General features: G+C 41.7%; 1 protein-coding gene across 9 annotated transcripts in view; it reads left to right on the top strand.

Moving 5' to 3' along the window:
• The window catches only part of atp2b2 (ATPase plasma membrane Ca2+ transporting 2), a 98,893-nt gene that overhangs the window by 51,907 nt on the left and 31,510 nt on the right, over window positions 1-15,476 (top strand). For 6 of the 9 annotated variants that reach the window (XM_077573523.1, XM_077573521.1, XM_077573522.1 and 3 more), the window contains 5 exons: window positions 700-792; window positions 5,224-5,265; window positions 7,203-7,364; window positions 9,921-10,135; window positions 10,218-10,460. In XM_077573523.1, coding sequence (XP_077429649.1) covers window positions 700-792; window positions 5,224-5,265; window positions 7,203-7,364; window positions 9,921-10,135; window positions 10,218-10,460 — 755 coding nt within the window. The remainder of the gene's footprint in view (window positions 1-699; window positions 793-5,223; window positions 5,266-7,202; window positions 7,365-9,920; window positions 10,136-10,217; window positions 10,461-15,476) is intronic. The other 3 variants (XM_077573528.1, XM_077573529.1, XM_077573525.1) reach the window with 2 other exon arrangements.

The raw sequence follows: 15,476 nt of genomic DNA, 5'->3' as shown, positions 1-15,476 counted from the left end.
ACTAGCAACCTTTTTTTTTTATACATAGCCATTCAGACTTTTCATCTATTCTATTTCCGGTTAACATCTCTATAATCTTGAGCATATATATATATATATATACAGTATATATGTTCAAACTTTGAGTACAACTTGTAAAGACTTTAAGTCCTCCTGCAAAAGTCGCTGAGCGCTGCAATTACTTCTTAATTAGATCATAAATAAAAGATGAAGTGACCACATCTAATGACTAAATAAACTTGTTTTTGTGAACAGTAAAGCCATTCGCGTGGAAAAATCTCCTGAAGGCATTACTATTCGCTCAATTTCAACAAATTCAACTTTGACTTTACAAAGTTTACGTGGCAGCTGCCCAACAAATAAAATGCCTGCGAGAATCTGTTGTACTTTTTACAACACCACACGAGCTAAAACACAATGACTTCTTTATGCAGTAGGTCGAGCTTTCTGTGCGACAATTCCTTCCAATAAACAATGTTTAGATCGTGTGTTTCGTGTCTGTCCAATGTTATACTTGTTTGTTTTAATCACTTTCTATATTACATGAATGATAAATACACCACACGTTTAATCCATCCTGACAAAATAAAAATGCTGAAAATGTTACATGTCTTATAACCATGTTATTTCTGGCCACTGTCTTGTGTATGTTCTTGTGTGTGTGTCCATTTATGTTGGGCTTCCTTTGTTACTGGCTAGACTGCTCGCATCCCCCCATCCACCCCATCGCCACAATTGCCACGGATGGGGCAGCGGGCTTTAATGCCCCAGGCAGTGCCAACCTTATTAATGGTAGGTTGACAAAACCTCTGATTCTCTTTACTGTGGTCATCTTTGCCTCCTCACCATGTCCTGCATCCACCGCCTCATATGCACTGCTTGACCTTTAAATTCTACCAATCCCCCCCCTCTCTGTCTGGCCTTGTACTGTCTCTGTTGATGATTTTGATTTCATTCATCTGCCTGCCCCCACAGGTGGAATTTCCCTTTCTTAAGATGCTACGCACTAAAAAAAAAAAAAGTCGGGTTGTTTCCCTAACCCACTCACTGGGTGGCTGTGGATTTTGAGCTGATTGGGTTCTTTTTACCCAAGGTTGGGTTCATTATTTTTGCGTTGAAATATGGATTTGGGCGTGTTGAAGAGCCTTTTTGGACACAGTTTTATTGTGTACTGAAGTTGAAGTCAATTTTAATTTCAAAATAAAGTACGTTGGTGGTGGCTAGGTTGCTCAGTGGGTAGCACTGCTGACTTTGGACTTGGAGATCAGATGTTGGTGTTAAAATTCTTGACAGGGCAAAGAGTAGCATCCAGTTGGGTCCCTAGGCTTGATCGTTCATGCAGTAAGCCAATTACCAGCCACTGCTGGTCCCAATCCTGGATAAAAATGGGTGAGTTGAGAAGGACATTTGATGTAAAAAAAACTGCCAAACATATCATGCAAGGGACTTGCTGTGGTGATTCATAAAATTAGCATTATACCACAGCTATACTGATAACCTGGTAACTGACATCTTGGTAGCTTTAACTCATCACTATGGGTAGATTTTACACCTCGACCCAACACGCTGGGTCAAATCCTAAACCCTATGCTCTGAGTGCAGATAACCCAGCATTTGCTTGATCCCTTTTGGACCCAGCGCTGGGTCAGTAACTTCACCCAATTTGGGTTGCTTTTAACCAAGCAGCTTTAAGATTGTAACTACCCAGTGTAATTAACTTCAAGCTATGCCCAATACTTTTATTATTTTTATTTTTATTTTTTTATTTTATTTTTTCAGGAAAGCTCAGTATTGTTCATTCGATTTGACATCATCATTGCGCTCCTTTTTTTTAAAAATAAAAATAATAATAAAATAATAATAATAAAAATTATTTTATATATATATATATATATATATATATATATATATATATATATATATATATATATATATATATATATATATATTTATTTATTTTTTTTGTAAGTAGGTGAGTATGTGTGTGTGCGTGCGTGCGTGCGTGTGTGTATTCATCAGTTCACCTAAAGCCTATTAAAAAAAAATCCCATACTAATAATAAATTGCCAATGCAATTTGGGTTGCTTTTAACCAAGCAGCTTTAAGATTGTAACTAGCCAGTGTAATTAACTTCAAGCTATGCCCAATACTGATTTTGTACCTGTATCCAATTTTTTGACTGTTTATTCTAAATTGTGGTTTGTTTGTTTTTTCCAAGTGACACATAGCTGATATAAATTTTCTGAACACCTGAAACAGCCGACATATAGCACACGCACAAAATGGTTTGTGCACCACACATTTATGGGAATATGCTAAAAACAACCGTTTGTTGATTTAAAGTTTACACATCTCAGAAAAAGAACAAAAGAAAAGGAACAAATGCGAATTGTTCTTTGTACATGTATGTGAATATTTATTATATTTCAAGGGAGTTCAAAAAATCTCCAAATATATTGTATTCTTACCTTTGCATACACATTTATTTTTAACAAAGGATTCTGAAAAGATCATGTATTTTTAGCCTGAGCATAAATCTTCCTATTTAACAATAAATGAGGATCTGGCTGACAAAATCATACAAAAGAGCTACCGTCTTTATTTCCTTTAGTGCTAATCCCTCTCTTCCGCATTTTCGCTGGTTCAGGATGAAATAAAAGATTAACTCCTTTCACCGTGGCACCGCGGCGTCTCCAAGGAGACCAGCGCCAACGTGCAGCCTGTGCTCGACACAGCTGGGCGGTTATTTGTACGGTGACGGCGACCTTGCAGTGTCCCGGGATGCAGCCATTTGTCATCTTCACCGCAACTCTGGCGTCTGTTGGGTGAAGCAGAGCCTTGTAGACAGCTCCAACATTCCCCTCTGATGATATTTAAAGCACAGGCAGAAAGGTTTTTGTCTTAATTTTTAGACAATTAGTGCTTATTACTGTAATTACAGCCCAGGGTAGATAAATGGCATCCACCATGTGGTGCGATAGCTCGACCGCTAATACTACAGACAACAAGCAAACGTATGAGCAAGACATTTTTTTTTTTTTAAATTAAACTTCTTTCCTTGAGCAAGCAAGAATCCACCGGCAAATTAAATTCTCTGTCCCCAAACTTAAGTTTCGATTTTTTCCTCCTTACGTAACTTCACTGTGTGGGAGGCTTTTTTTTTTTCTTTCAGGCTCTCTCTCTCCCTCCCTCCCTACCTTCCTCTTCACATATTCATTCTGCTCACTTTGAGTCTGTGATCCTGCACGCACACACTTTGTGCACGCTGTCTCCAAACATTGTGTGCTGTCGGGGCCATCATTGTGTTCAATGTTAAATGCTTCACGATATGTTACAGCCTGTTCAATTTGTTGGATGAAATATGCCATGGTACTATTAATAGCTCATTTGTGTTATGTATGCAGCACACTCAAAGTCAACATACACCAAAACGTTGGGAAGTTCGTGTTTGATGCTTCTTGATGGTTAATTTTGTGCCGTTGGAAAACCTGGTCAAACACTGGTGGGGGATGGCCTGCCAACCAAGAGCTCTCAACCAATGTGGTTGTATTCGTTATTCTTTTACGAACACAGAAGTAGTCAGTTAAAGAGACTTATTAGTATGAGGACGATTTATACAAAGTCCTAGTATCCCTCAGACTAGTCACACACTGCTGTGGAATGATATATTCAACTCCTCAACCAGGGGTTTGCCACAAGACATCCAATGTGCATTTTTTTGGGGGGGGGTCATACTCAAAGGAACAAGCTGCCCCCTTCCGAAAATATCAATTCAAGAGTCTTGGTCACACACTGCCATGGACTGGTATTTTCCATTAGTTAACTTGGTGTCGCCATAAGTTAGCCCGTATGGATTTCTTGTTCATTTTGGAATGAACAGCATAACCATACAGAACCTTGCACCTCATGCTGGTCAAACACTGCTGTGGGATGGCCTTCTACTCTTGAACCAGTCTGTGCAAGTCTGTGAACATGGCTGTGTTGGTCAGTCTATATTCAAACAAATGTGAACTGTTAAATTCAAGACCCTCAACATTTTAAGGGAAAACCGTACTTGGCCGCAACGATCTGGTACTTTTTGCTGGTTACACAGAGCTGTGGGATGGCCTTCCCTACTTTTCAACCCAGCCAATGCGGTGGTGTGGTTCACTCTAGAACAAACAGCACCCTGAGTTAATCCAGAAGGAAGTATCATACACAGACTGGCACGTCATGCTGGTCACACACTGCTGTGGGATGGCCAATTATTCTTGAAGCAGTCATTACAAGGCTTTGGTCAATCTAGAACCAACAAGCTGCTCCAATGAATATTGCGTTCAAGAGCTTTAATAATGTGAGGGAATAAACATGGGCAGCAACAACAGTCAGACACCTTATGCTAGTCACACGCTGCTCTGAAATGGCCATTCTCTTCAACCAAGTTTGGTAAGCCAGCCAGGGTATGTCTGTCATTCTGGAGCAATTGACCAAATTGTATTTGTAGCCCAATTTAGTGTGAATTAAGGGCCATATGTAGCCACAACAGCCTGGTACCTTAGACTGATCACACACTGCTGTGGGATGGCATTCCACCCTTCAACCAGTAGTCGTCGCAAGTCCTCTGCCGGGAGTTGTTGAAAGACACGATTGTGGATTTGTCACTGTAGAACACGTGTCAATATTTGGTCCTGGAAGGCCTGAGTCCTTCATGTTTTTGAGGTTTCTCTACTCCAACGCACCTGATTCTATAACCAGGATAATTATCAGGCTCCTGCAGAGCTTGCTGATGACCTTAAATATGAATCCGCTGTGTTGAACATGGGAAACCTCTAAAACATGCAGGACTCAGCTGCTGTAGAATAAACAGCGCACCCAAGTTACCAAGTACGAGAAAGAACTTTTCATAGCTTGGCACATCACACTGCTGTGGGATGGCCTTCCACTCTTGAACCAGTTGTTGCAAGTCTGCCAATGTCCTTGTGTTGGTGACTGTAGGTACACAAACACGGATTTCCAAGCTTTTTGGTAAGATTTTAATTGTGCAACCCAGCCGACTCACATTTCACTTTCTGTGTTGCAAAAATGTCATATTAAAAGTCATTTTCCTGTCTCCCTGTATTTGTTTTCTGATTTTGCTGGGAGGGAGTCCCCTCACTGTTTGTTTTTTGTCTATGTGATGATCCTTTGTTGACTTGTCTGCTTTGGTTATCTTTGTTGTTACTGTCTTGTATGTCTCCATCATAGGTAAAATGCAGGATGGCAATATGGAGAGCAACCAGATTAAAGGTAACCAGACCACATCTCTCCCTCCGTCTCCTCCTATCCCCCCTCCCCTTCCCTTCCTCCCGCTCTCTGGTGTGCAGCGTAAGCTGTGGGTCAAATGCAGGTTAGATTCAATTCGTCTCCACAAGGAATGTGCATTTCTAATGCAGAAAAGGATTCTGGGGAATTAATTCTCCCAGACAATTAAAGAGTTGGGCCGTATCAGAGCTCATGTTTGGTCTTTGTTTAACCTGGAGTCTTATTAGGTTAGCCTACAAACCCCCTCCCCTCCCCTCTACTCGCTTCCCCACTGCTGCGTCTGCCACTGCTGTGTTGTCCTGTTGTTGTTCTTGTTCTTCTTGTTGACGTGTTGTCGTGACGACAGCAGCCTCAATAATGTGATCTGGTCATCCAGGCACCTGAAAACGTTCAGAATCCTGACAATACCCGATATTACTTCAGTTGCACATTAAACCTTTTTGTCATTGTCCATCCATTGTTTGTTAATCTCAAAGGTTTTTAGCATTACACACTAAATGGGCTCAGAAAACTCAAACTATATACAGTAAAGAGGCCTTTTATAAGAGTTTCCGAAGATGACATACAATAAAATTTTATGTTGTGCTTGACTCTCATATTGACACTTGAGGATCTCATATCGTAATTGACTCTCTCATGTTATGGCAAGGGGTCACCAACATGTTGCTCGCAGGCACTAGGTACAGTACTGTATTCCGCAAGGGTCAAATGGGTAAAGCCCCAGGCTCAGATGGTTGCCCTAGAGAATATGTTCTGTTTGAGGTTGCTTGCCTCTGTCCCCAAGTTTTTGCTCGTGTAAGGTTAATTTAGTTTTCTTCTCTGACCTTTTAAGAATGTTGTGGAAGTGATCCTTTGAAAATGTAAACACTTGCAGAGATTTGTAGAAATAGGACAATTACTGTTGTTGGTATGGCCATTGCGCCCATTGTTCTCTTGCCACTTTTTACTTGACTTAGTGTTGCATATTGATATTTATCTGCTTCCTACCTTATTAAATCACTGTTGATTGTTAGTTATTATTAACAACATACATTATTGTGAGCAAATTTGTTATTTCAAAAGTTTGTATCAAACTGTTTGCCCTTTGCAATAACCAGTACCCAAGAGGTAGCTCTGATTTTCAAAAAGGTTGGTGACCCCTGCACTAGGTTCTCTTAGTGGTTGTTGACTCTCGTATTGTAATTGACTCTGTAGGTTCTCATGTCATAGTTGAATCTCTATGCTTTCATGTCATGTGGTGGCTGACTCTCATTGTTGACACTTGAGGCTCTCATAGCGGTTGACTCTTTGGGCTGCCGTGTTGTGATCGACTCATGGTTGACACTTAAGGCTGTCGTATCATCCCTGACACTTCAGGCCACTGTGCTGTAGTTGACTCCAGGCTCACAGGTCGTAGTTGATACTTTTGGTTCTCAGGTTACGGTCGAGTCTTTCAAAGTTGACACTTATAAACTCTCATTTGGCTGTTGTCACTTCTGCTCTCATGTGGTAGACGCTTCAGGCTGTCATGCAGCATGGTTGATATCTCTTCTCATGATTGTGGTTGTGTCTCTACGCTCTCGTATCGTAGATGACGCTCAGCTCTAATGATGCAGTTAACACATCATTTTGTAGTTGACACCATAAGCTCATCGTTTTTGGTATATACTGCTATAAAATCATTGGTCTGTGGTGTTTTATTGGATGCACATGTATGGAATTTCAAATCTAATCCTGCACATTTTAATGAATTTATTTTTATATTGTTGGCCTACATGGTCGCATTGATCATAGTCTTCCGGAAAGGAAGGTGCATACTAATAACCTCCTGTTTTTCGATTTCTCCTCGCTAAACCCAGTCGTCCTTTTTCATCCTTATTTATCATGACCTAAACTCACAGTTCCTGACTCTGCTCCTTGCTGTGGCTTTGTGCTCTTTACAGTGAAGAAGCAGGATGGCGCGGCCGCCATGGAGATGCAGCCTCTTAAGAGCGCCGAGGGTGGCGAGGAGGAGAAGGAGCGAAAGAAGGTCTCCATTCCCAAGAAGGAGAAGTCGGTGCTGCAAGGGAAGCTCACAAAACTGGCCGTCCAGATTGGAAAAGCAGGTAAAGTGTGTGTATAATCCGCCATTTTTGTAGGCTGTCCTAAAAAACTTTTTATTTTTATTTAAACAAGACATTGAGAGTGGTTTATTTTATTTATATTGCCTCTTTTCTAATTTGTTCTTATTTATTAAAACAACCTCCTGCCATGCTTAGGGGTCAGAGCGCCACCTGTTGCGTTGGCATGCACTTAACAGCCTGCTAAATGTGTTTTCTCATGGAGTTTTTAAAAATACTTTTGTACTTGTGGACGTACACTCATAAATTTAGGGTGTGAAGGAGTGTGTGTGTGTGTGCACTGGCAAGCATTTTTAGCACAGCCAACATGCCCACATTGTGGGTGTCCTCTCTGCAGCGATGGCATGTAACATGCATGTAATTTTTTTTTAGCTAAGTACTTAAAAGTTGCATAAGAAAGTATTTTTGAGGGACTATTTTTGTGATAAGCTTTTTGTTCTCCTGAAAATTCCTCAAAGAAAATCCTTGTTGTCATAGTGACGCCATTGCATCAGCCAGTCGGCGTGAGTGACGGAATGAGGACGTGGTGTCAGAACAATGCAATGCTGCGGATAGATTAGCATACACTTGGATCATCAGGTGCTCTCGGCGCAGACTGTTTGGACTTTGTTCACTGCGGGAGCTTGTGATTGTCTCGCGTGTGTGCGCTTTATGTTACGCGTCGCCGTGCACTCTGCCTGACATCCAGTGTGGCGCGCCGCTAAATACCGTTTGAAGCTTTGCGAGGTGACTTGGGGTTCAACGTTGGGCATAAAATTATCCTCTGCAGCAGGACATATGGCATTGCATAGCTGTAATTCTGGCAAACACCATTAGTTGTCTAATGTTGTTCATACGTTGCCAGACAAGCAGAAATTGCATAGAACAGATGGATGTAATGCAGTACGCAAGGTTTTTGGACAAACAGGATGAGCTGTCATGACCACAAACGTGCTGTAAAATTGCTGACAGTTCCTAGGAGCAGAACGTACAAGAAGAGGTTTGCTTAATTAGCCACATACTGCGTCACTTAGTCTAAAGAAGAGGGTAAAATGCACAGGGGAGACGTCCAAAATGAAGTACGTACAGAAGGTCTTCCGGCTAACACAGCAGCTGATATCACGGGAGCTGCCGCCGTGACAACAAACATACAATTGTTTACAGGTACTGCAATAACCTTGATTAATGAGCCACATATTGCTTCACTAAGAAGAAAGAGAAGTTGAATACAGTACATGCATGAAATGCCATACACAAGCTCTTCCGGCCAATATGACAGCTGATGTTTACAATTGCTTGAAACAAAAATAATAAAAAATATGCTAATGCTAACAGTTACCTCGAAACAAACATATAGTTATTTAGAGGAGTTCCTAATATGTTGTCTAAAATGTTCCAAAATGCAAATGACATCCACAATGATAAATACATTGTGACATTAAAACCTCTCAAAGCTCATTGTTATTATTAAGGTAGAGGTAGACTTTTTGATGCAGGGCTTGTATTGCACCAAACTAGACTGTGTACAATGAGCAATATGAAAAATCTTTGTGTTTCCCCCAGCAAGCTGCTTGCGCTATGGGGGGGGTGGGTTACGGGGGAGAAAAGATTCCCAGCAGTGGGAATTGCACGCATTTGTCGACTGAGTTTAATCCAAATACAAAGACTGATTAAAGCACTTGTATGGTTGACCTTTTGAAGTGGCGACTAAGCAAAATTATGTTTGAATGATTACACTTTATATTTACTCTGTACTTGTGCTTGCTGCCTGGAGGCTCCTTGATTTATCTCTATATCGGGGATGCGGCTGTAAAGATGTCACCTTTTAGTACAACCTGTTTCCCACTGAAATTGCGGTGTGCGGATGATATTGCTGCTACATGTACTATGCGTGATGTTATTCAGGAAAAAAAACTAACTCTTAAAAATAATGCAGAATGACAATCAGATTATTTATATAAACAAATTGTATTTAAGACATTTTTTGTACTGACATCGAAGAAGACCTCCTCAGCTATAGTTGGCGCTACAATGCAGCAGTTTCACATCATCTACATCAAAAAGATAGTCTGTTGATTTATTTTTATTTATTTTTGCCATTTTGTAAGTAATGTTATGGTGCGGTTATAGTTTCAACTGAGATTTCAACCAGTTTTCGGGTTTCAAGCCCTGCTTAGTGTTTCAAAGTATTCTCGGGGTTTCTAGTTAGGATTGCAATGGTTAGGGTTTCAAATGAATGTTTTATGCCAGGGTTAGGGTTTTAAATGAGGGCTTTTGAACCTGGTTCATGTTTTTTTTGTTTTTTTTGTTCATGTTTTTTTTTTGTGTGTCTTTTTTTTGTTCATGTTTATTTTTTTTGTGTGTGTGTCTTTTTTGTCTTTTTTTTTTGGTTCATGGTTTTAATGTAGGGATTCAAGCCTGTGCTAGAGTTTCCACTAGTTCAGGCTTAAAATGAGGGTTTCAAAGTTTGTTTAGGGGATGCGAAGAAGGATTTTCAAAGCGGTGTCAGGGTTTTAGTGTGTGTCTCCATGTCGTATAACACTGTGTGGTATATTTGCCCAGGGTTGCTCATGTCGGCCATCACAGTCATCATCCTGGTGTTATACTTCGCCATCGACGCCTTCGTCATCCAGAAGCGTCCTTGGATGCCCGAGTGCACGCCCATCTACATCCAATACTTTGTCAAGTTCTTCATCATCGGCGTGACTGTGCTGGTGGTCGCCGTGCCCGAGGGTCTGCCGCTGGCCGTCACCATCTCTCTGGCCTACTCCGTCAAGGTGACCGACTGGCACTACCGCGCCGGCGCGTCTTTCTAATAGATCGCCTTGGTAAAACGTTTTTTGGGTTTCCATCCAACAGAAAATGATGAAGGACAACAACCTGGTGCGTCATCTGGACGCGTGCGAGACGATGGGCAACGCCACCGCCATCTGTTCGGACAAGACGGGCACGCTCACCACCAACCGCATGACAGCCGTGCAGTGCTACGTCGCCGACGTGCACTACAAGGAGATCCCCGAGCCGGGAGTCCTGCCCCCGAAATCGCTGGAGCTGCTGGTCAATTCCATCTCCATCAACAGCGCTTACACAACCAAAATTCTGGTAAGTAAAGATTTTTAGTCACTGTTAATTTATTTATTAATTTGTATTGTTTCTGTGTTAAATGAAGTCATTCCGTTCCGTTCCGCCTTCAATTCCGCTTATCCGGGGTCGGGTCGCGGGGGCAGCAGCTTTAGCAGGGAAGCCCAGACTTCCCTCTCCCCAGCCACTTCAGCCAGCTCCTCCGACGGGATCCCAAGGCGTTCCCAGGCCAGCCGAGAGATGTAGTCTCTCCAGCGTGTCCTGGGTCGTCCCCGGGGCCTCCCGCCGGTAGGACATGCCCGGAACACCTCCCCAGGGAGGCGTCCAGGAGGCATCCGAACCAGATGCCCGAGCCACCTCAACCGGTTCCTCTCAATGTAGAGGAGTAGCGGCTCGACGCTGAGTCCCTCCCGGATGACTGAGCTTCTCACCCTATCTCTAAGGGAAAGCCCGGCTACCCTGCGGAGGAAACTCATTTCGGCCGCTTGTATCCGGGATCTTGTTCTTTCGGTCACGACCCAATGAAGTCATTGATTCGCAAAACTGCTCTACAAAGAAAAAAACGAGCATTTTAGAGCTCTTTAAACAAAGCTTCTGTAGTTAAGAAGACTTGACCGAATGAGTATCTGCAATGAACTGCACACGTTCTTTCCTCTCCATCATCTGATGGAAGAGGAAGACTTTCATGCTGCACCGCCACCTCGGAGACAAGAAGGCAGTCAGGCAGTCAGTGTCCTTGGCTGCCTCTTTACATGCAGGAGGCATTCGCTCAAACATGTCACCTTGAGAGCACTTGTGTAATTTTGCTCCAATCTGATATTCAGAGTGTAGCAGACTGCAATTGGATCCAATCTGTCCAAGTGCAGCAGACGGTGCGCTCGGCGGATGGATGCTGGGGAGAACTTGAGAGATGGAGTCGTACATGAAATTGAATACCAGTTTGCATTAAAAATAAATAAATAAATAAATAAAAAACTTCCTCCGTCCATCCACTTACCCTCTACCTCATGCTGTCCCTTCAAAGTGATTCCCACTGGGAAGCATTTTTTCAAAAACAGTCTACGGAACTGGTAAAGCTAAAAAACCTATTAGCTGAAATGACCATTCTCGATGCACGCGGGAACAAGTTGTCGCAATTGTTTAGACAGAATTTGTACAAAATGTTCCGCACCACATTATTAGTTGCTGCACTAGGATTTTACCACATTGTTCTGTTTTTTTTTCCCGTTCTGTTCCGTTCTGTTTTTTTCCCAGGCTTTTTACCTCAGCCTCTTTTTTTACTTGGCTTTTCAACACAAAAGTCACTTTTTCTACTCCCTTACAGATTACCTCTTCATATTCCTAACAATAATCATGCATAATTACCATGTGTGCCCATAGATGTGATAGGATTTAAAAAGTTGATATTTTTGAAAAAGAAAAAAAGTGTAAGGTTAGGATCACAAGTTCATGTTTTTGAAGAATACAGTTGTAATGTTATGACAATAAAATTGTGATCTAATGATTTTAAAGTAAAAGTTTATGACGAAAGAGTCCCATTTTCAAGGGAATTTAAAAAATACTACTTACCCGACCGCTACAGATTTTTCGTGGCCTATGCCGATTCCGTATAAAATTAAAAAATTAAAATTAAAAATTCCAATTTCCGATTGATAGGCAGATTAATTTGAAAAATATATAATATATAAAGAATCAAACAGCTTATGAATCATGATTTCATGCGTCAATTTCCATTGACATTTTGCTCCTTCTAGTGTTTGCCTTTGCCAGTGGCCATCAGGGGCCAGTATAATACAGACATAGATAATACAGGAAGAAGAGTTACACAACGAAGTAATTAAATTAACAGCAAAAAAAAAAAGGGCAAAAATTGGATGACTCATAAATTGAAGCACCATTGTACTATTCGTTGCACTGTATTGTTCTTTCTTGAAGCTTTTGTCTTCCCCTCAATTCATTTCATCTTTGTCTCATGACAAACACTTGATTGAGGGTCTTTCTCGACAGCTCTCAAAATGTCATCAGCTTGCTGCTGTTATCCTCAGTCAATCTGTACCACGTCTATTGCTTAGTACACCACTGGATTATTTCTTCTTCAAGATATTCTGAATGACATTATTTTTCAATATTTGCATTTGCTTGTTTGCCCATAAAAAGCTCTTGGCTTTCAGTGTTGGTTCTGAAACTGAACGTACTGTAGACATTTACCGAGTGAGTTTTGCTAAGGTTGTGTAAGAAATCCAGGTGTAAATAATGACATCCACCCTTCTGTCATCCACTCACCTTCATATGGACAGAAATGAGTGACTTCATTTTTCTTACAGTTAAGTGGCCACACTTATTTCGGGGCGGTTTGTAAGACTGCGAAGTGCTGCTGGTGCGCGGACCTTAACTCTTTCACTGCCAGACGTTTTCAGCATTTTGACTGATCTTTCAAGGTCCACAGAAAATGTTGTGTTTGGACTATGGAAACACACATACTACCAAATGAAAGACTGAACTCTCCCTTCCTTTCATCAGAAAAAAAAGTTTGTTTCTACCTTATTCCGTTCTTCAGTAATCAACAATAGAAAATGGTTAGTTTCACCGAAATGCTCTGTTTTGAAACAAAAAGCGGAGAAAAAGAGCTTTTTGTGAAACGATGTTATTTCATGCACTCTAGTTAATTCTACACTTCTTTTTGTCCATGAATGATGCCACAAACACCTAAATAGTGCTTTACTTCTGTAATACACCACCACCAACAATGAAAAAGTGTTTTTAGATTGCAAAATACATTCATTTCCATTCAACAGTGTAACAATTTGATAAAACAATTTCGCAAACTATTTACAAATGTGTGCAACTGTGGTACTATTTACAATTATGTGGATGTTTCAAATACAGTTTTTCTTTTTGTAACACTGCCCTGCGTGCAAGGAGACGGAGCAGGATTTGCACAACAGATACGTTTCACTTCGATTGTCCGTTTCACTTGCAGACGTTACACTTTCTTGACGGCCTTTTTTTCCGGGGAATAGCAAGTAGCAGACTGTACACACTCCTCCGATGAATATGCATTGGACTCGGGGCACTCTTCGTCGTCCGATTGAACGTCCGCCTGAGCGTGCTCGGTTGTGCTCCGCGTTTTCCGGTGTTAGCATCGCTAGCCCGTGAACCTTTATGACGTCGTCATAGCCGCCGCGTCAGCGCTTCCAACTTCGGCGTCAACCTCGGAGTCACCATCATCATCATCGATGATGATCATCGTCGTCATCAATGTGCTCTTTAGCGTTGGTCGATGCCTTTCGTCTTTGAAAAAAATTCCCAAGTGTGAGCTGCTTGCAACCGGTCGCCATGTTCTCTTCCCTTCCCCAGCCATTGTCCCCTCTAGCTCCGCCTCACGTCTTCTACTGCCGCGTCAATGCTTCCAACCTCGGAGTCACCATCATCATCATCGATGATGATCATTGTCGTCATCAATGTGCTCTTTAGCATTGGTCGATACTTTTCGTCTTTGAAAAAAACTGCTCCAGCGTGAGCTGCTTGCAACCGGTCGCCATGTTCTCTTCCCTTCCCCAGCCATTGTCCCCTCTAGCTCCGCCTCACGTCTTCTACTGACGCCTACCCAATCTTGTCAAAAGAGAGTCATTGCTGCCATCTTCGGGCCAAAAATAGTCATTAGGCTAACTAGATCTGCTTGAAACTTTCACCACAGCTGGCCAAGGCTTTCCTCCACCAGTTTCAAAAAAATGATAAAAAAAATTGGATGACGTCTTTTAACGTCATTGGCGGCCCTCCGTAGGTTTTTACTTGACGTCGTTTAACATCCATGGAAGTGAAAGAGTTAAACAGCGGCCTCTGGCTTCACTGCATGCGTGTGTGTGTGAACAAAACGACACAGTAAAGCGCTTTGAGCACATCCGCTCAAAAAGCCCCTACACCACCACTTTGGCCATTCGCGAGCACAGACGAGCTCATCCATCCGTACAAGCATGCATTAACGCGCATACATGCAGAAATGTGAATACATTTATTCTTTAGGAGCTCTTGAATGAAGAAGAAACGCGAAAGCATGCAATTAAGGAAGTTCATCCAGGAGCTGAAAAAAGGGACATTTTAGAGGAATATTTAGCTCTTAACGCCCCCACCAGTCACTCATTGCGCCGCCGGCCCTGGAGTATGTTAGCCGCTGTGTTCTTATATAAGAGGCAAATCTTGTGGGATGCCAAGATGGCTGTGGAAGTCTTTAATGGCCATCAAACACACGGCAGCGGCACAAAAGGCAAAGAACGTCATCTTGAATACTCGCATCAAGTCTTCGTAATCCAGCCACTATTTTGCCTCAAGTGGAGATGCGAAAGGTAGACCAAATATATACTGAAATATACCTACAAAAATCTAGACGCGAACAATTTTGCAAAATCATTTAATTGTCATTCAACCCAAAAATAGTTTGAAAGTGTTTAAACTGGGTTTTAAAGCATTTACACTCAGGGCTAACTTCACTTCTATTACCATCTTATTCCATTTGTTTGCAGCATAACAGCTAAAAGCTACTTCACCATTTTTGCTTTGAAACCACTCATTGACCAAGTCTGCAGACCTCAGAGCCCTACTGGGTTTATATTCACTCAGCATTTTCTTTAAATATAAATAGTAGAGCCGGGGGTAAGAGTGCAGGTGCCATATAGTGTCAAAGTGCCAACACATAATTTCTCATCCAACAAACAAACCTGACTACTGTCTTGCAGTACAGTACAACATATGTGTTGCATTTTTTATGGGCAATTGAAGTGCCCTGTGATTGGCTAGTGAATTCAGGGTGGTCTCCGCCTCTCACCCAAAGTCAGCCCAAACCCTAAAGTGAGGATAAGCAGTACAGAAAATGAACGGTTAGACAATTATGCTACTGCTCTGTATTCAATATAAAATACAACATTCTGTTTTTTTCTCCGCCAAAGCGCCATCTTTGTGCAAAATTGCCACTGATGCTGATAAATGGCATTATAGAACAACAGAGAGCAACAACAATGTGGTTTCTATTATGAAGCATTG

Source organism: Vanacampus margaritifer, chromosome 8 (assembly GCF_051991255.1).
Source record: "Vanacampus margaritifer isolate UIUO_Vmar chromosome 8, RoL_Vmar_1.0, whole genome shotgun sequence".
Lineage (NCBI taxonomy): Eukaryota > Metazoa > Chordata > Actinopteri > Syngnathiformes > Syngnathidae > Vanacampus > Vanacampus margaritifer.
This window is presented reverse-complemented; position numbering and strand designations above follow the sequence as displayed.